The sequence below is a fragment of the Cricetulus griseus genome, chromosome 2 (genome assembly GCF_003668045.3).
Source record: "Cricetulus griseus strain 17A/GY chromosome 2, alternate assembly CriGri-PICRH-1.0, whole genome shotgun sequence".
Classification (NCBI taxonomy): Eukaryota; Metazoa; Chordata; class Mammalia; order Rodentia; family Cricetidae; genus Cricetulus; species Cricetulus griseus.
This window is the reverse complement of record NC_048595.1, coordinates 251,696,944-251,718,571: the sequence shown is the minus strand read 5'-3', so window position 1 is coordinate 251,718,571 and position 21,628 is coordinate 251,696,944. Positions and strand designations below refer to the sequence as shown.

Here is a 21,628-nt window from a genome sequence, read left to right as displayed (position 1 = left end):
TTTATTTTACTTTCAAGATTACAATTTAATTACATTTCTCTTTCCCTTCAACCAAACCATCCTTTATATCCCCACTCTCTTTCAAATTCAAGGTCTTTTTAAAACTGTTATTGCATACATATACATATATATTTCTCAATATAACCAGTTCAATCCATATAACGCTACCTGTATATAAGTTTTTAAGACTACTACCTGGCACTGAACAACCAGTTTGTGTGCTTTTCCCTGGCAAAGACCACATTTCCAGTTTCTAGCTTTCCTTTGCTGTCTATAGTTCTTTGTGTAGGGTTGAGGCCTCAAAGGCTTTTCTCCATCCAGTTTGGCATGTTCCTTGGTGTAGTCCTTGATTAGCTCACATTCAGGTAGTTATGTTGGCGAGCCTTATGGGTGTTGCTTCTGGTATTAATGGGAGACAATCTCACAGCAAACTCCCCTATTCGCTGGTTTTTACTGTCTTTCCACCTCCTTCTGTGTAATGATCCCTGAACCTTAAGTGCAAGAGTAGTTTTCAGTGCGTCTACTAGCTCTCTAATTGGACATAAGACCTACTCAACAAGAGGGATAACATGCCTGGTAGTGGAAACCTAGCTAAGTACTCAGTGTTGGTGAGGTCATGGATATTGAAGAAGCAGTATCTAGCCACTAACTTATTAAACTAGCATAATTCCTTACAATAATCTATAAACATCTGTCCTTATACACACATAAAAGTTTAGTTTTCACCCTTCATCAAGAAAACTTTTTTTGCAACAGACAGAGACAATTGCAGAAAAGCACAGCCAATGAAAATGCAGAATTGTGGAGTCCAGTGTCAATGGTTATATCTATACTTTACTTTTGATTGATCTGGAGAGGGGAATAGGGCCAGAGACTTCCAGTGTGGCCAACACTGGGTCAAAAACAGGGAGAGTAAGAGTGATGTTGATGGTGCTAAAGAGAACATTTTCTATTAAAGTACTGCTATCCAGTAAGAACATGTGAAAAACTCATAAGAAATAATAGTATTAGCACTCTACCTTAAGAAACCTTAAAATACATGTAAATGTATGTATGAATATAAATTTATAGTTTAAATGAAATTTATGAGTTGACAATGCTCCCTCCAAGAGGGGTTGCCATGGGACTCCTGTGGTCAACAACACAATTAGGTGTAATCCATTCCAAGTATAGGAAACTTCATTTGAGGCAAGATATGTTCATTTGGTGCCCTGTCTCCCCAGTTATTTAGAGATTTCATTTAGATCACCTTTACATATGTATATATTATAGGAATAGTCTACTGTGTTAAGTTTCCATATGACCCCTCAAATGGCCCTTAGGTTTGGCTGTCTCTTCCTAAATTCCCTCCTTTGTCACCTTTTAACTTTTCCCTCCCTGTTTCATACTGCCATTCCCCTACAACCACAACTGACTATTCTATTTCACGTTCCAAGGGAGATCCATACCCCTGCCCCCAACCCCTTACTCTCTACCAAACCTTTGTGGTTATACGAATTGTAGCTTGCTCATCAATGACTTGAGAGCTTACATCCATATATAAGTAAATGAATACCATATTTGTCTTTCTGTGTCTGTTACTTCACTCAGAGTGGTTTTTCCAATTCCCGTATTTACCTGTGATTTTTATGATTTCACGATTTTTAAAATTGAGCAATATTCCTTTGTATAAATGTACCGTATTTTATATATTCTTTCATTTTTTGATGGGCATTTAGATTATTTCAAGTTTTGGCTAACACAAACAAAGCAGTAACAAACATGGTTAAGCAAGTGTCTCTGGAGTAAGATAAAGTGTCCTTTGCATATATGCCCAAGAGTAGCATATTGAAGTAGATCAATTTCCATCTTTCTGATGAACTGCCTTACGGATTTCCATAGTGACTGTAAAAGTATACATTCGGATGTTACCCTTACTCTACATGCTACCCCCCCCAGCATAAGCTGTCTCTTGTTTTATTGATCTTAGCCATTCTAATTGATATAAGATGAAATCTCACTGTAGGTATGATTTGGATTTCCCTGATGACTTATGATGTTTAACATATTTCTGGGAGGTGTTTCTTAACCATTTGAGTTTCCTATTGAGGAATCTCTATTTAAACTTGTACCTCCCTTTAAATTGGGTTAAGATTTCTTGATGTTCAGTTGTTTGAGCTCATTATATGTTTTGGAGATTAGCCCTCTATTGGATGTGCAGTTGTTAAAAATCTTTTTCCCATTCTGAAAGCTGTCACTTTGTCTGAATGATAATGCTCTTTGTCACTTATTCTGTTTCATGAAGTTTCATTTATTGTTGATATTAGTGCTTGTGTTAATGGTGTCCTGTTCCGAAACTCTTTTCCTATTCCAAGGAATTCAAGACTATCCTCCACTTTTTTTAAAGTAAGATTCAGGGCACCTGGCTTTATGTTCTTTGATTCATTTGGAGTTGACTTCTATGCAGGGTGATAAATAGAGCTCTATTTGCATTTTTCTATGGGAAACCAACCAATTTGACCAGCACCATTTGTTGTAGATGCTCTCTTTTTTCTATTGTGTATTTCTGGCTTCTCTGTCAAAAAATTAGGTGTCCATATATGTGTGAACTTATTTAGATCTTCAATTCTATTTCATTGGTCAACCAGTCTGTTTTTGTGCCACTACCATGTTGTTTTCATTACTATATCTCTGTAGTATAACTTAAGATAGGGAATACCTCCAGCTGTTATTTTATCATTCATGAATGTTTTCATGATCCTGTTTTTTTTGTGTGTGTGTGTGTGTTTCCATATGAAGCTGAAAATTGTTCTTTCAAGTGCTGTGGAGAATTGTGTTGGAATTTCGATGGAGATTACAATCAATCTGCAGACTGATTTTGGTAGGATGGCCATTTTTAATACGTTAATCCTATGATTCTTGGACATAAGAGATCTTTCCATCCTTTGATATCTTCTTCAATTTCTTTCTTCAAAGGCTTGAGGTTTTTTGTTTTGTTTTGTTTTTGTTTTTTAATCATACAAACCTTTCACTTGTTGGTTAAGGTTACCTCAAGACATTTAAAATTGTTTGAGGCTATTGTGAAAGGCGTTGTTTCCCTGATTACTTCCTCAGTCATTTTTCATTTGTATATAGGAGGGCTAGTGGTTTTTGTGAGTTAATTTTGTATCGAGCTACTTTGCTGAAAGTGTTTTCCAGCTGTATCAGTTTCCTACTGGAATTTTTAGGGTCACTTATATATATTATCATAAGTCTGCAAATAGGAATACTTTGACTTCTTTTCCAATATGTATGCCCTTGATTTCTTTCCGTTGCCTTATTATTCTAGCCAAGACTTCAAGTATTATATTGAAGAGGTATGGAGAGCATGAACAACCTTCTTTTGTTCCTAATTTTAGTGGAACTGTTTTGGGTTTCTGTCCATTTAAGTTGATTTTGTCTGTTGCCTTGTAAATTGCCTTTATTATGATGAGAGATGTCCCTTGTGTATCCCTAGTTTCTCCAAGACTTTTATCATAAATTGTTTTTAGATTTGTCAAAGAACTTTTCTTCCTCTAATGAGATGATCCTATCTTTTCCCCATTGTGGTGGATTATATTTACTGATTTTCATATATTTAACCACCACTGCATCTCTTGGGCACTGCCTATTTGATAATGGTGGATGATTATTTTTAAGTATTCTTGGATTTAGGTTCCAAGTATTTTATTGAGAATTTCTGTATCCATGTTGATAAGGGAAATAAATCTGAAATACTCTTTGTTGGGTCTTTATGTTATACATTTATGCAGGTATCAGAGTAACTGTGGCCTTGTAAAAAGAACTGAGAAATGTTCCTTCTGTTTCTATTTTGTGGAATAATTTGTCGATTGTCAGCATTAATTTTTCTTTGAAAGTCTGGTAAAATTCTGAACTAAAACCATCTTGTTTCAGGATTTTTCTTTGGCAGAATGCTTTTATTACTTCTATTTTACTATGGTTTATAGGTCTGTTTAAATCCCTTATCTAATCTTGGTTTAACTTTGGTAGGACGTATAAATATGGAAAATTCTCCATATTTGAGCTTTTCTAATTTGGTGGAATGTAAGTTTTTAAAATATGTCCTTAAGATTATCTGGATTTTCTCAGTGTGTGTTATTACAGCCCCCTTTTCATTTCTGAACTTGTTAATTTGAATATTCTCCCTTGCCTTTTAGTTAACTTGGATAAGGTTTTGTCAATTTTATTGACAAAAGACCAATTCTTTGTTTCCTTCATTCTTTGTACTGTTTTGTTTGTCCCTATTTCATTGATTTCAGCCCTGAGTACATTATTTCTTGCTGTCTACTCCTTTAGGGTTTGATTTCTTCTTTTTTCCTGGCGTTTTCAGGTGTGCTGTTAAGTCTCTCTCTCTCTCTCTCTCTCTCTCTCTCTCTCTCTCTCTCTCTCTTTCTCAGGCACTTAGTGGCATAGAGTTGCCTTTTAGAACCACATTCTCTGTGTCCCATATGTTTGGATATGTTGTGTTTTCATTTTCTGTCAAATCTAAAACTTTTTATTTCATTCTTAATTTCTGTTTTCACCCATTCTTCATCCAGTAATGAGTTGTTCAGTTTCCCTGAGTTTGTAAACTTCCTGTTGTTTCTATTTTTGTTGATATACCAGCTTTAATCTGTGATGGTCAGATAGGATGTGTGGTTGTATTTCAATTTTATTATATTTCTTGGGATTTGCTTTGTGTCCATATATGTGGTCAGTTTTGCAAAAAGTTTCATGTGGTCCTAAGAAGAAGGTGTATTCTTTTGTGTTTGAAATGTTCTGAAAATATGTTTGGTCTATTTGGTTTATTATGTAATTTATATGTATCATTTTTTCTGTTTAGTTTTGTCTGGATGATCTGTTAATTTTCAACAGTGGGGTGTTGAAGCATCATCATCGCAGTTTGACAGTCAGTATGTAGTTTTAGCTATAGTAATGTTTCTTTTATTAACTAGGGTGCCCTTGTGTTTGGTGTATGTTCAGAATCTCACCATCTTCTTGGTGGATTTTTCAATTGATGATTATGTAAGGACCTTAGTTTGAAGTTTATTTTGTCAGATATTTAAATGGCTACATCGGCTAGCTTCTTAGGTCGATTTCCTTGGAATCCCCCCCCCCAACATGCTTTTATCCTGAGGTGACGTCTATCCTTGATGTTAAGGTGTGTTTGGTGGATGCAACAGACAGATGGATCCTGCTTTGTATACAGTCTGTTAGACTGAATCTATTAGGGAATGGAGACAGAAAGATATTGCGAGTTATTAACAAGCAGTGTTTGTTGATTCCTGTTATTTTATTATTTTCTGCCCCCTCCCTGTGTGTGTGTGTGTGTGTGTGTGTTTCTCCCTTACTTTCATATGCTGGTCAGATATTATGTATTCCTTGTGTTTTCTTGTGTGCAGTTAGCCTCTCCTGGCTGAAGTTTTCTTCTATTACCTTCTATGGGTCTGGATTTGCAGAGAGCTAAGCTTAAATTTGGTTTTATCATGGGTGGTGAGGGAGGCTGTAGAAGAAGGTCTCTTTGATTTGCTAGAGAGGGGCATGGAAAGGAAGGGGAGGCTGCAGCATATTGGCTACAGAGCTGATGATGAGACTGGGGACTTGGGTTTTGGAGGAGAAGAGCTAGAAGTTCTGAAGAATACCTACCAATTTCCCTGGCAGGCTTTCTTGGCTGGTGGGTTTTTTGTTTGTTTGTTTTGTTTTTCTTGAATTTTACTTTTCTTTACTCTCTCTCCTTCTCTTGTGGCATTTTTGAGTAACATAAATTAATAATTAGGGCTGTAAGACAGGGCAAAAGTACTGGCTATACATGAGCTTGTGACAGAAAATTAATTTCAGCCATTTGTAAAGTGTAGCAAATAATGTCCCACTGAACAATTTGAGTCCTGTTAGGAGATTTCTAACATATATGATGCAAGAACAAAGTTTCTGGTGTTTTTGAGAACAGAATCTCTTCTGAGAAAATGAAAGAAATTTGAATTTGAACAGTTGGTATGAAAATATGTTACAACTGAGATTATATGCTTCACAACATGAGCAATGAGGCAGAATTGAATTTGCTCTCTTCTACTGACAAGATATCAGTAACAGGGTGACAGTCACAGGCATGTGTACTGCCCCCACTTAAGAAATGTCAAATCTGGGAAGTTCAGCAAAATAGCAGTTTTCTCTATGTTCAACCACCGAGATCTCATACCCAAGTGATACTCATTGTAGCAGGATTAATGCTGATTTTTCCAGGTTGCTGATGAAGGGGGACCATTGCTGCTGGTTTGTTTACAATACTCGAGGCTTGTGTGTGCATCCCTTTAATTCTATTCTTTGAGCACAAATGTGCACATGCTTGTGAAGATATACAATTTTTCAAATGTTTAGCTAATTTTACCTCTATAACTATGTATGTTGGAAATACTGACACATGAATGTAAAGATCCAAGAAAAAAAAAACAAAGAAGAATCTACCTTCTTAGGAGAACCTTTATAAAAGTGAAATTTGATATGATAAAATAAATACCCATGAAAGGTAACAGATCTATGAAATAAAATATTATTAAATTATCTGTATATGGTATATGTTGTAGTGTGCTAATTTAAAACTTCTGAAATAAACAAGATTTAATATTATAATGTTCATAGTGACATTAAATTCTCAGAAGGAAAGGAAAGTGCTGTAGTCACCACTGCATCCTCTGGTCTTTGTGGGACGAATCTGTTATCAAGACGGGAAACTGGATCGATTCCCCATTACCAGCTGCTGTGAAGGTGTGATGTGATTGGTCACAGCATTGAGTTGAAACAAAAACTTGTCAGCTGCATCTTCAAGCCCAATGGAGATAATGAACTGACAGGAAAGATTTCCAAGTTATCATTTCAGTGGATTTAGGTTTCTGAGATGTGACCCCTGGGAAAATGTGGGAGCTTACCTGACATGTTTTGTATTATTTCCTAAAACTTTTATGTGAATCTACAATTATATTAAGATAAAAAGTTTAATAAAAAATTCTCAATTTAAAAATTTTAAGTAAATGTTAAACTTGAAAAATTTTCTATGTAAGTTTGGGATTAGTTACCATTGTCCATGTGTGAAATTTACACATGGAGTATTGGAAAAATAAATACAGCAGGAAAAATGTGGTAATAGGTCCAGGTTTATGTTTGTTGTGACTGTTGTTGCTTTTTTTTTGGCTGCTTGTGAGCCCCTGGTTACTTATGGTGCAACTGTTTCTGTATTTCCATCATTTATACATGTATAAAGATACAGGGTACAACCTCATGCTCTCTGACATTGAAATCTCTATCAGTAATATAAATTAGAAATTAATTTATTCTATTAAACTCTTTTTTAAAAAACTTACTTTTTGGATAGGCATTGGTGGTGCATGCCTTTAATCCCAACACTCCGGAGGCAGAGGCAGGCAGATCTCTGTGAGTTCGAGACCAGCTTGGTCTACAAGAGCTAGTTCCAGGACAGCCGTTAAAGCCACAGAGAAACTGTCTTGAAAAACCAATCTGCCCCCCAAAACCCCTTACTTTTGCTTATTTTGTGATTAACTCTCCTGCTAAAGATGTTTAGAAGTGACACAAATTAAAGTAAAACCCACCTGAACATATTGGTCAGGAACAAATAGACACAGAGGAAGGTCTTAGGAGGTGAACCGGTATTTCTCACCACTTTTGCATGAGAATACAATCACAGTTGCAGAATATGCAACTACATAGTTAAGAGGATAACCAGCATTTTTTTCAATATTTCAGAAGGTAAAGGAGACAGGTTTAGAGTCAAGGGCACACCAAGAAGAGTGTATTAGAATAAAAATACTTGAGAAGTGTTTTAAATCCTGTGGGCTACTATAACAAACACATTGAACTGTGGAGCTTATTAACAGTAGAAACACATTTTTCACAATTCTAGATGTTCTCAAGTTCAAGGCAGATAAAACTGACACGTGTCTGCTTTCTGGTCCACTGATGGGCATCTTTATGGTAAAAGTTCAAATGTTTTTCTAAATTAAAAAGTCTATAAAATAATCTTGCAGTGGACCAAGGTTAGGCTACTGAAGGTATATCTGCTTTAGATAAAGGAAGTGTCATCTATGTGCAGTGTTCGAGGAGTCTGCAGTAATGCAGTAATAGCCTGAACCTGTGTTTTTACCCTGCTCACTCAATTACAAGAGGACCTTTAGGATTTCACTTCATAGTGTCACATAATTTTACATGTATAATAATATTATATAATAATAAATAATAATAAATTTATAATAATAAATTAAATAATAAACTATGATAATAATAAATTCCTACATATTTTACATGCATTTTTATGTTTACACACACACACACACACACATATGAGCACTGTTGTGTTATACTTGTGTTACTGCTTTGAGATTCCATCTTACACTTGTCAGAATGGCTAAGATGGACTAGACAAGGGACAGCTCATTCTGGGGAGGATGTGTAGTAAGAGGAACATTCATCCATTGCTGGTGGGAGTGTAAACTCACATAGGCCCTATGGAAATCAGTGTGGTGCTTCCTTTGGAAGATGGGAATTGATCTACCTCAAGATCCAGCTATACTATTCTTGGGCATTTACCCCAAGGGAGCTTCAACTATGAGAGAGGCACTGGCTCAACCATGTTCACTGTTGCTCTAGTGTATTAGCCAGAAATTGGAAACAAAATCTCAATGATCCTCAAAAGAAGAATGGATAAAGAATAAGTGGTACATTTACACAATGCATTATTACTCATCCGTTAAAAAAAAAATCATGAAATTTTCAGGTGAATGGATGGAACTAGAAAAAAATAATCCTGAGTGAGATAACCTAGACTAAGAAAGATGAATATGATATGTATTTGCTTATTTGTGGAAATTAGCTGGGAATTCAGTGATAACCAAGCTATAATCAATAGATGTAGGAGACAGTAAGCCACGCCTGTAAGAGGCTGGCTACGGGTGTGCCTGACCTCGCCTGTCAAGGCGTGGTCAAGGTGAGGTCAGGATGATGCCAGATGGACTCTTAAGGGGCTGCAGAGCACATGGGAAGCCCCTTCTTCCTGGTCTCACTGCTCAGCTGCTCTGGGCACACTCTGGCTTGCATTTGGCTGGTATTTATCTCAATAAAGATATCTTGACCATACGGACTGCAGATTGCCTATTGTGGTCACACAATAAATAGAACCAGAGAGGGTTGACACAGAATAAGGGCCTAGAGGGAATAGACAGATATTATTATAAAAGTGAAGTTGAATAGATAGTTATTGATGCACGGGGTTGGAATTACATCTAAGTTGTTGGCTGAAGGGGTCCCGTGGGAACCCCCAAACAATGCAGCTGTTGTCAAGAGTGTATAGGTTGCTCTCCAATGTGACAGCAAGGCCCCATTGCTGCATGCACAGGGCCTGCATGGGTCTGAATCAGGTTCTTTGCATATATATTATGGTTTTTCAGTGTAGTGTTTTTATGGGATTCCTGTATTTGCGTCTCTGGTTCTTGTGCCTTCCTTTAGCTCTTTTCCTTCTGTTGAATTGTCTTTCCAACTTTATGTGATATTTTTTGTTTTATCTTAATGTATTTTGTTTTGTCTTATTTATAAAAAAAAACATGACTGACTGAATGAAAAGCTAACTACTAGGGTAAAGGTTAACAAGTGAACTGTCATTTATACCTACTGGGAGAGGGAAAATCACTTTTCTCCAATAGAGTGACTCTGGATAGCTCAATCACGTCAGTACAGGCCTTATGCTCAGAAGTAGTTGAACAACAGAGAATGTACTCCACAGGTTTTTTTTTTTTTTGTGTGTGTGTGTGTGTGCCTTAATTTGGTTACATTTGGTACTTTTGATTTTTCCTTTTTGGGTGTGGTTTTATTCTGTTTCATTTGGTTTTGGGGCTGTTGTTGTTGCATTAGATTTTTGTTTTTGAGAAGAACTTAAAGCTGGATGGGGGAAGGATCTGGAAAGACTTGAGGGGGAAAAGAATATGATTAAAGTATATTTAAATTTAAAATTTGTTTTAAATAATAAAAATACCATGGACAGTGTCTTGGGATATGTTTTAGTGGTAGGTAGAGTGCTTGGTAGCATGCTTAAAGGTTTTGGTTCCAACACCACACAGCACATCTATCTATCTATCTATCTATCTATCTCTCATCTATCTCTCATCTATCTAATCTATCTGTCAATCAATCATCTATTTATCTAATCTAGTGAAATAGTTCCATTTTAGAGAATGATATTAGGCAGTTGCTTTTAAAATACACCAAAAAAATCCATTTTAATTCTTTTAAGTTAACAAGTGAACTGTCTTATAGTTTCAGGAATGCTGGCAGCAGATATGATGAACAGATTCCACATGTCAGGCCGTGGGTCCTGAGCTGCACTCCTAGAGTTAAGAAAATAGAGTCAGGTGGTACTTCTACAAGCAGGAGGCACTTTTGGAGTAGTGTATCTCTATGTTCAAAGTGTTTACATAAGCTTGTTTGTCTTTTGCTCAATACAGAGACGTTATAGCCCCATAGCTATATATAGACTTACCTTTATTGCAGGCACAGGTACTATGGTCTCCATCTTTCAAGGCCCCTCCAAGGTGTCTGTTAACAGAAATGTCTTTGAAAAGTTAGTCTGGAAAACAGATATTTAGTATCTCTGAAAATTCACTTTCAATGCCAGTGATGACTAAAACCTGTTTATAAGTTGATATGAGACAGGGATTTCTTCCAACTTTTAGATATTGGCTAAAGAAAACTTATATGGCTGTATTAAAATATATTAAAAATATTCATATACATGGGTTCTGTATTTGTGGATTCAACAAACAAGACTTAAAATACTTGCACAAAATTTTCTTCTTTACTAAACATATATAGACATTCCTTTTCATCATTATTCCCTAAAGAATTCAGCATGACAACTATTTACATAGAATTTACATTGCGTTCATTATCATAAGTAATATAGAGATGATTTCAAGTACATGGAAGATGTGTGTAGAATATATACAAGCACTGTAGCATTCTATATATGCAAGCCTCTGTAGAGTTTGTTATCCACAGGATGTGGCAATCAATTTCCCTGGATCCCAAGAGATGTACTGTGTACATGTAAAATATATACACACACACACACACACACACACACACACACACACACACACACGCACACGCACGCACGCACGCGCGCGCGCACACACACACACACCAGATACATGTATAAGCACACAATATTTACTTAGGTGATTAATTTCTCACCTCTTGCATTTAAAATTCAAACCAATGACTCTGTGTGGGTCCATTACCATTTTCTGGACCCTAAGTTATTGCACATGAATGCAAATGACAAATGGTATGGTGTGCCATTCCATACCCCTTTCTTTTTATCAATATCATACTCCAGAAAACAAAAACAATGTAGTATAGTGTCAGAGTCTAACAATCTTGAACTGAGGCAGCTTCCCGGCCACCTCCTAGCCACAGAATCTAGAACACTGCCCCAAACTGGACTGCAGTAAAGAGTTGCTGCATTGAGGATTTTGAACTCAGTACACTTTCTTACGCTTTGAAACATGCACACTGTGCTTTGAAAATTCTTATTTTAAAAATACGTTTCCTGGCACCATAAGTTCAAGTATTCTCTTTATTTATCATGATCCCAATATAAAGATGCATCTCAAGGGAAAAAGCATGTCTCCGGAAGTAACTGAAAACACAATTTATTGGGAGTCAAGTGCCTCCCCTTTTCCCCCTACCCCGTCCTTTGACAATTGTGTTGTTCTTATGGATATTGTTGATTTGCCCCTGGTTGTCATTTTCACCCTCAACAGGAATTTAGTAGGGAGAGTTTACTGCTGAAAACAAATCCGTGTAAGTTCCCCCAGGGGAGTAAACACCAGCAATGTGTTGAAATTTCTGTGGTCTTCCATAAAATGAAATAGCTCTGTGTACAACAAAAGCAGAAATTACAAAATATTTCCGTACTCCTTCGGCATCAAAATTTCTCCCTATAGGAACCAGAAAAGGTTTGGCAGCCTCAATTACTGAGCAAGAGCAGGGGCTACTCTACCGGGCACTCTGGGTTCATGCACACAAAGGGTGAGCAAGGGGCGTGGGGAGGTTGTGAGGCGGTAGCTGTCCCTCCTGGCCAGTTGAAGCCCGCCCCGGCTAGGACCTGGGGACCTGGAGCAGGCTAAACTTGAGGCTCCAGATAGATATTTGAATGCCTCCCAAATTGCGGTTCTACCCCTCAGAGGCAGGGAGTGGAGTGGAGTGCGTGCGCGAGCGCTTACGTCGCCTCAAGCTCTGTGCTGGGATAATCAGGAGTTGGGCTGAGCCGAGTCCTCTTTTAGCAGCAGCCGGCACAGGAGTGGCAGCAGCAGCCCGAGGGACGCGCGGGACCCAGCGGCTCTGAGCGCACGGGGACAGCTGGTGCTGGTCTTGCCACCCCTTGGGCGCACAAAGGTAAAGGCGGCCTCAGCCCTTGTGGCCTGCTTCGTCCAGGCGTTCCTGTCCTCTCCCTCCTTCCTCTCCCAAAGGCGAAAATGGCTGAGCCGGGCGAGGACCTGGGACAGCAGTGGTCCTAGCTCTGCCGGTCCCCACCCTTCCTGCTGACAGAGGCAGCGGGCTGTCCTTGGAAGAGGTGGTAGAGGCTGCTCTCTGGCGAATCCTCAGCCCGGGTAGCAGCCACCGGCTCTCTTTGCTTGCTCCATCCCTCTGAGAGGAGTTGATGCTGGCATCACCCCCGCCGCCACCGCCACCACCTCCGCGGAAGCCAGTGCTGATGGATGCTGGGGAGTGCCGCATTGCTTAGCGTCCCCGCCTCCGGGTTTGCTGGTAGGAGCTGGCTGCTCTTTCTTCTTTCTGGCTGGGGGGTGGGGGGGGACCGGCAGGGGGAGGTTATAGAAAAGATAGAGACATTTTTATTTCATTCTGTACAACTCCCTGCACCCACCCTGGTTTTGACATGTATGCTCCCAAAGAGCTCTCCCCTGGTCCTTATCCTCACCCTCCACTCCCTTGGCAAGTCCTCTGAAATAAAGGGATAGACTAGGCAGAAGTTGGGGGCGGGGGTGGGGGAGCCCACGCCCGTGTCAACCGTACCCCAAACCCAGCTGGAGCCTTATGAGATCACGGTGTGTGGAAGAGGGGCGGAGGGAAGGGTGCACACTCTCTGCAGTCCCCTCTAATTGGATCACAATAACCTAAAGTAAAAATCGCACAAAGATAGCCTGTAAAAATAGCATCTTTGGAGAAGCAGAGGGAGAAGTGAGCTCCCTTCCCTTCCTTGCTCTCCTTTTCTTTCTGTCAAAGACTCTCCCTCCCCGCCCTGGAGCTCAGCGCTGAAGAGCCACCTTATTATTAATCACAATTCCCGTCTTTATCCGTGGCAGGCACATCCTTCAGCAGGGGCCGCTTCAGCAGGGACCGCCGCAGCATCACAGTGCTGGGGCTGAGATGTGCGTGGGGGTTGTTTTCCTTACATCTTGCAAGACAAGAAAAGAAGACGGAACGAAGACCCGAAGCGCCCATGCTAAGTGGAATTAGCCTTTCTTTCTTTTTCTTTCTTTCTTGTTTTTTTAATTCGGAAAGATAAAGGACAAGAGGTAGGCTTGCAGGGCCTGCCCAGAGGCTCCCTTCTCATGGGAGGTATTGTTTTTTAGGGCGCAGGGGTCACTAGTTTAGATACTCTCCAGAAAAGCTGTGGGGGAAAGCAGGAGCAACAGGGTACTTGACTGAACACTAAGAGGAACCATTTCCTGTACCGGAAACGAGGCAGACAGCAGCTAGGAGAACTGGGGGCAGGAGTGTGGTGTGGAGGTGGCAAGGGCCAGGTGTGTTGTGGGACACACAAGGAGAGCTTCAGAGAGGACAGCTTGGGTACAAGGGAACAATGACTCATTTGCAAGCTGGTCTCTCTCCTGAGACCCTGGAGAAAGCTCGCCTGGAACTCAATGAGAACCCAGACACTCTGCACCAGGACATCCAGGAGGTGAGGGACATGGTCATCACTAGGCCAGACATTGGCTTTCTGCGCACGGATGATGCTTTCATCTTACGCTTCCTGCGGGCCAGAAAGTTTCATCACTTTGAGGCTTTCCGCCTCTTGGCCCAGTACTTTGAGTATCGGCAGCAGAACCTGGATATGTTCAAAAGCTTCAAGGCTACTGACCCTGGCATCAAGCAGGCACTCAAGGATGGCTTTCCTGGGGGCCTGGCCAATCTGGACCACTATGGGAGGAAGATTCTAGTCCTTTTTGCTGCCAACTGGGACCAGAGCAGGTAAATTCCATGTCCAAAATTTTACTTATGATTTTTTGATCCTTCCATTTTTTTTTTTTTTTTTTTTGAGTTTACTCCTAGGAGTTTTGGAGTGCTGCAGCTTCCCTGGTTTTGCTTATTGGTTGGAGGCAAAGGGAAAAAACGGACTGAGAGATGAGCCTTGGCTTGGCTTCCTGGGAAGGGCTTGTATTTTTACTTTTAAAACTTCCTTCTCTGACACAGTTTCTACTGTGGCTTTATGTGTTCCCAAACTATCTTATTATGCTGAGAACTAAATCACAAAACGACTAAATAAAACTTACAAACTTTTGGCTTCTAAATCCAGATGCTTAATGATGTGAAGAAAGGGGGGAGAAAATAGACATTGTTTTTCTTTCTTGTTCCTCAAGAAATTCTTAAAGTCGGCTCCTCATCATCATTGTCGTAATCGTCTTTCTCCCTAGTCTTTATCTTCCCCCAAATAGCCTCGTGCTTAGCCAAGAAGAGGCAGTTTTATTGCTTGGGAACTTTTCTGCTTGGTGATGTGCAGATGAAGGCATACTATGATATGTGTCACTTCAATGAGAAGGAAGAGTTGTACCCTCTGTCACTGAGCATGCTTAGCGACACTGAAAATAAAGGCTGACTGGTGTTCGTGTTCTACACCTGTCACTAATCTGCAGAACATGCTTCCTGTCTGATGTGATTGTTCAGCTTTAGAAGTGAGAAACTTAAAATACATCAGCTGGTACACTCTATGAGCTCCGGTGCTGTTTAGTAGAGGAGAAAGAATACTTCCTCTACTGTAGAAAAATGCTCACAGTGATGTTTGTATGTCCTTCATCACAATTATTTTCTCAGACTGAAAGACATAAAACTTATAAAAGGGTCTTGGGTAAGGTAGTTTCCAGCAAATGCAAAGTTAAACATATTTCATAGCATTTCTGAAACCAGTTGTTAAAGCATTTGGTGTCTTCTGTGAATGGTGTCTTTGGATACATCTGGTTAGTTTAAACGATTTCTGGAGCAATGTAAATGACTTCTGCAGTTAAAGAGAGATCCAATAGCTCTAACTGATTCCTCAACAGATATCTGAGAGCATTATTAGTATACTAAAATGTAAATAGATATTTTAATAGGTTTTTCCGTTTAATTGGTCATGCTTTCCTGTAATTCTAGGTTGAAAGGTTCTATTGATATTTTTTCCTAGTAAATATGAAGATTAACTGTTATTTGGAGAATCACAGAGTTTAGGAACTTACAGACAGGATTAGCCACAGAATGGGATGGAGCCCCCTGGCTTTGGTAGGTCCTATGGATCTTACATTGACTTTTTTGTGGGGGGGTCAAGTAGGAAACTTCAAAGGACTATGAAATTGCACCCATTGACTACATGATTTCTTTGAGTGTTTTTTTCTAATGTAAGAAGTTCTCTATAGAGTTATACAAACCATTTGTGTCTATCAAAATGTAAAAATGAAATTGACACAGAACCTACTTATATCAACTAGATTATAAATGTATTCATTGAGCTTTGGTATTATGCTATATTGAACCATAGCGATCTTCAGACATTTTATACTTAAATATGTCTTGAATCTGTTTGAAGTCTTTAGAGAGGCAGGTTACACACACACACACACACACACACACGCACACACACACACACACACACACACACACACTATTGTTTTTTTTCTGTAAGTGAACAAATATTTTATAAACTTTATAAACCATACCTACGTGAATGTTACTTACAGTTCTCATGTGTGTAGGAAGGGTTATTTGTACTATAGGAAATAGGATGTGTTTTAGTTGCTCATTCCATGTATTAATGTAAGAGACAGACTATTAATCATCAAAACTCTCCCTGGAAATCTATAGTGGGAGGGAATTTATTGATTGGCATGTAGAATTATTTTCAATAAGCCAATACAAGATGATAAGTAATAATAAATGCTTGTGCAGTTAAAATTAAAAATCAGAAGCCACATTTTGTGGACACTATTGTCAGGGTCTATGGTCTAGTAACGGGGTGTAATTTCTGCAGTGGGGGGCACTTCTCATCTAGAAGGCTCAGCACATCAAACAGGAAAAGGACGAACCTGGTTTAGGGCTTGTCTAAATTTCAGCTATTTTCTCCTTCTTTACTCATAATGTACTAATAAAATAGATCCTTCCCTTTTCTTATACACTTCAAATCAGCATATACTGATGGACAGGGACACAGATAAAGAGTTCTGAATCTTGGCATTCTCTGGAAGCCTTCATCTTCAGGATATGTGTTTAAATAGTGCCGTGATCTCTACCCTGAAAGGGAGGAAAGTTATCTTTCACAGTGCCAGAGCCTCTCCAGTTCATCTCTAATGGGGGCTTCCTCTATCTCTTCTAAATCTTGGGGCTTATCTTGATTGCTTCCCATAGAAGTCTTAGTTACCCCCTCTATGTGATGCCTTGATAATAGTCCTCTGTTAGGTTTACGTGTCACATGCAGTTTTCTCCTATTCCCCATCCCTCTCCTGTTCTGTGATTCAGATACTCACTCTTTCCTTTCTGTCATCTTGACAGTCGAAAATCTTCTGCGTTTAAGAAGACTGTATGTCTGAACTTTGTAACTCTGGCCACATCCCTTGAGTTCAATAGCTATTTTTAAAAGGTAATGCTGTTTTAAGGAAAGAATATTATACAGGGAAATTTGGGAAATTGAGAAAAATCTCCAACCTGCATAATTTAAGGGGAAAGGGTCTATATACAATTTCCCAAGTACAAAGATAATGGGAAAATGTATAAATGTCGGCGGAAAAAATCCAAGTCCATGGAAAGTTAATCTGGTAACAGAAGAACCTGAACTAGAGTAGAGAGACCTAGAAAGAACCTGAGTTGAAAAAAAAAAAAAAGATACACAGTTTTTACCAAAAATTCTAAGTGAGAACACATCTGTGATGATTTTTCTCGAGTATTGAATGAGGAAGAAAAATTCTGAGGTTCCCTAGGACATGGGAACTTTGAGTGTACGTGAGAGGCAAGCATATATAAAATAGTGACTTTTCTACTGAAGTATAGCACAAGTTAGTTTGGACTTATTGCAAAGAACTAAAGCATTTCTAAAAACATTGAGATATGGAGTCATCAAGAAGATTATGTGAAACACAATATTTGCAGTGTAACTACTTTGTAATATATCTAATGCAACTCAAAATTCTAAAACGTCAAAGTGACTTTTGCTTTGGTCTGCAGCTCTTTTAAAAAGGACTGGAACAGGCTCAGCTGACGCACATTTCATCGATCAGGCTATACCTTGGAAGATTCACACGGATTTGTCTCCTTCCTTTCAGATCATCTAACATAGCCTTTGAAAATAGAAGTAAACACAAGAAAATTATAAACAATTTGATAGTCATGCTGCCCCATGAGACTGCCATAGTTGTTCCTTGATCCCAGATATCACATGCTTTATTTGCTTCCTCAATGATCGTGCCTTGCTTAGGACTAGTCGATATGTTCGTTTTTTTTTTCACCCCATTTTGTCAAAAGCCTGGGGATAATGGTCCGTGAAGCAAAAAAAGACAGCTTTTTGTAGAAAGGAAGCTTAGAATGAAAGCATCCTAGACTTCAGATCACAAGAGCAAATATCTGAGCGGTGGGAATCCATAGATAAAAGCTGTGGGAATGACTCAGTGTGTAAAAGCACTAGCCACAAAAGCATGGTAACTTAAGTTCAAATTCCAGAATCCATGTAAAAGCTAGATACATAGTCTGTGCCTCTGAACCTCGGTGCCCATATTTGTAAGAATATGATACAGGGGAATCCTTAGAAACTCATGGGTCAGCTTTTTGTATACGGTAGTGATACAGAAACCCTGTTTCAAACAAGATGGAAGATGAGGACTGACACCAAAGGTTGTCAACTCTAACCTCTACTTGTATCTGTACAATGTACATCTCACAAACACGTACACAGAGGGGGGATACTCTATGGATGGATAAGTAATTATTACTGGAGTTATTTGTGAATGAAATTTTGTCATATGAAATATATGATGACATATTCAGAGTTGGCTTGTATAGTGTCAATTAACCTACTATTTATGCTTTTGTAGCTCGAAGTAGGCTCACAGAGTTGTTCTTTACATTAAGCAGTCATTTATCTGGAACATTGCTAATAGCTATCGGAAAAAATTATATGTAAGTATAGTTAAAACAGTTCTTATAATAGTGGTAATTCAGAGTGTGCTAACCATCCTGCTCCTGTCTACTCACAATGACTGACTATCACATACAGTATTGAAGTTCTGGAAGTGGTAGAAAGCAGGCTGTTCAGATATGGCTGTGATTCTCCAAATTATCCAGAAATTTGCCTATTACTCTTGCATAGTTTTTGGTATTGTCTATCTTTTTTTTTTTTTTGAAAAGAAACCATGTGAACAGACAGTTATTTGTGGCTTCTCTTCAAATTATGACCATGCTCCTATTGCTCCAAACAGTGTGGTCAATGTTCAAAAGAAATGCAGGTTTCTCAAACAGTCACCCCACACTTAAAAAACAGCCACAGAGCACACAGCTTGAGTTAGTGCCAGGTGCGATGATTTAGTCTTCCTTAAAGTGCTCTAAAAGATGTGAGTTAAAGTAAAAGAAAAATGACTAAGTATAGATTGAAATAGTCATGGGCAATTAGCCAGAGAAGTAGAAAGATGCTTATAGAACCTTAAAAAAGGTTCAATTGTTTGGTCTGATTTTAAAAGGTTTCCTTTCTCAGCTTACTGGAATTTTTTTCAGTTGAGAAATTACCATCGTGGGCAGTGCAGACCAGGTACCATCATTGGCTCAAAGGCACTGCTGTGTGCTGTGATGGGTGGGGTTTGATTAGGTTGAAGCTAGCAAGGGCTGATGGGTATTGCATGGGATTTCTGTCCGAGAAAAACTCCCATAATTGTAAGGATTTTCTCTCAGCAACATTCTAGAAACAGCAACTGATGACAAACAAAGGTACAGACCATGGAAAACTGAAGGCATTTATAAAAAGTTGTCTTGGGAAATGGTAAAGGGATAAGGTGACAGATTCCTGAAAAAAAATAGGACAGTCTTTTAAAACTGGGCCAATTATTCAGCAACTAGTGAAATAATACTAAAATAGCAGCAAAAATGAGAGAAGCAACCCTAGCTAGCATGCTGACTAGGCTTGGTCCAGGCTGTTCCCATGTTACAAATGAGCAGCTTTAAACAAGATTGAAGAATAGCAAAGGACTTAAATTACTCTGCAATGACTCAAAAATATTTAAAGGTGTATCAACACAGTAGTCAACACTTAGAACACAGGCAAGTTTTGTTTAGTAAATGAATGAATCCCTTCCATTTGGGAAAATAAAGATTGAACTCCTTTAACATTGCCTGGGATGGGTACATAATTTCACTATTAAAATGAGCAGTGTTAACAGCATGAGGAAAATCTATTCTGGTGTTTTATGTACTTATGACAATAAGCAACAAATGGAGTCATTAATATTTCATTCAATTTGATTTTAAAATAATTTCTGTCACCTATTTGCTTTTTATGTAAAAGCATGTGCTATTAAGGGCTAGTATAGTCACATAGCATTTGCTTTGTAATGTTAAGGGACATAGAGCTATTCTGGAGAAAAAAGTGAAAGTCTAAAGAACTAACAACCAGTTGGGCCCCAAATATTTGATGAAGATACTGTAGACTATTAGAATTTGGGTGGGGCCATTGGAGCAGCCGTGAACTACTCAGTTTGTGTAGGGAAAACATCACCTATTTAGTTAACTATATTTAGTCTTACTCTTCTCATTCATTCATTCATTCATTCATTCATTCATTCATTCATCTATTCATCAACTCGTTCAAAAACACTTCTGCAAAAACAATTTGCATCCAGTAGGTTATGGACTTCTCCTGGTTTCCTTTAACTAGTATGTGAATTAGTTAGTTCCTTTTGTGTATAGGTAGTTGTCAAACTAAATTAGTCTGAACACTTTAAAAGAATCCATTTGTAATTATGGAAAGCCTCACCCTCCCTGGGGAGCAGAAGGGGCATGGGATGGGGGGTTCACTGGGGGGCATGGGAGGATGGGAGGGAAAGGGAACTGGGATTGATATGTAAAATAAGATTTTTTCTAATTTAAATTAAAAAATCTTTCTTAAACTTCAGACTACAGTGAAAAGGGGGGGGCGAAATGCTAAGGTGAAAAAAAGTGTTCTGAAAGCAAAAACTGTTTGTAGTAAGGGACATTTGCTTAGGGTAGTTGGTCTTGAAACTTTGGTTTCCTGATGTTCTTCTGTTTTGTATAGAATGAATCTATTTTCTTTTCTGTTATTACAGGTGAATTTTTTTCACCTTCTCCCCGCCCCCCCCCCCATACAATGGAATTTTATCTGTGGATGTCTCCCATCCTAGCAGTTCTCTTTTGTTTTTCAGATTTTTTTAATTTGAATTAGAAACAAGATTGTTTTACATGACAATCCCAGTTCCCTTGTCCCTCCCTTCCTTCCCTACCACCTCGCTCCAACTAAAACCCTACCTATCACATATTCTTTCTGTCCCCCTGGATGGTGAGGCCTTCCATAGGGTGTCATCAGAGACTATCATATCCTTTGGGATAGGGCCGAGGCCCACCCCGGTGTGTCTTGACTCAGGGAGTATTCCTCTATGTGGAATGGGCTCCCAAAGTCCATATTCATGCTTGGGATAAGTACTGAACTACTACAGGAGGTTCTGTAGATTTTAGAGGTTTCCTCAATGAAATCCATGTTCCTGGGGTCTGGATAAGTCCTATGTTGGTTTCCCAGCTATCAGTCTGGGGAGAAAGAGTTCTCCGGTTCAGATCAGCTGTTTCTGTGGGTTTCACCATCCTGGTCTGGACCCCTTTGCTCTTCACTCATCCTTCTCTGCATCTGGATTCCAATTCAGTTCAGTGATAAGTTGTGGGTGTCTGCTTCTACTTCCACCAGTTGCTGGATGAGTGCTATTGGGTAGGATATAAGTCAGTCATCAATCTCATTATCAGGGGAGGACATTTAAGGTAGCCTCTCCTTTGCTTAGATTGTTAGCTGGTATCATCTTTGTAGATCTCCAGACATTTTCCTAGTGTCTGATTTCTCTGTAAACCTAAAATGTCTCCATCTAGTATGCTATCTCCATTCTTTCTATCTTCTATTGTTCCCCTGACTCAACCTTTCTGCTACATCATGTCCTCTGTATGCCTTCTCTTCTCCCCTTCTCATTCTCCTAGCCCCCTCCCCCATCTTCCTGTGCTCCCAATTTGCTCAGGGGATCTTGACCATTTTACCTTATCCAGGGGACCATGTATGTCTCTTTTAGGGTCTTCCTTGTTTACTAGTTTCTCTGGCAGTGTGGATTGT

General features: G+C 39.0%; 1 protein-coding gene across 1 annotated transcript in view; it reads left to right on the top strand.

The window, feature by feature from the left end:
• Positions 1–13,882: 13,882 nt before the first annotated feature.
• The window catches only part of Clvs2 (clavesin 2), a 92,154-nt gene continuing 84,408 nt past the window's right edge, over positions 13,883–21,628 (top strand). Inside the window, exon 1 of the mRNA XM_027398441.2 lies at positions 13,883–14,271. Within this exon, the coding sequence (XP_027254242.1) occupies positions 13,883–14,271 (389 nt within the window). The remainder of the gene's footprint in view (positions 14,272–21,628) is intronic.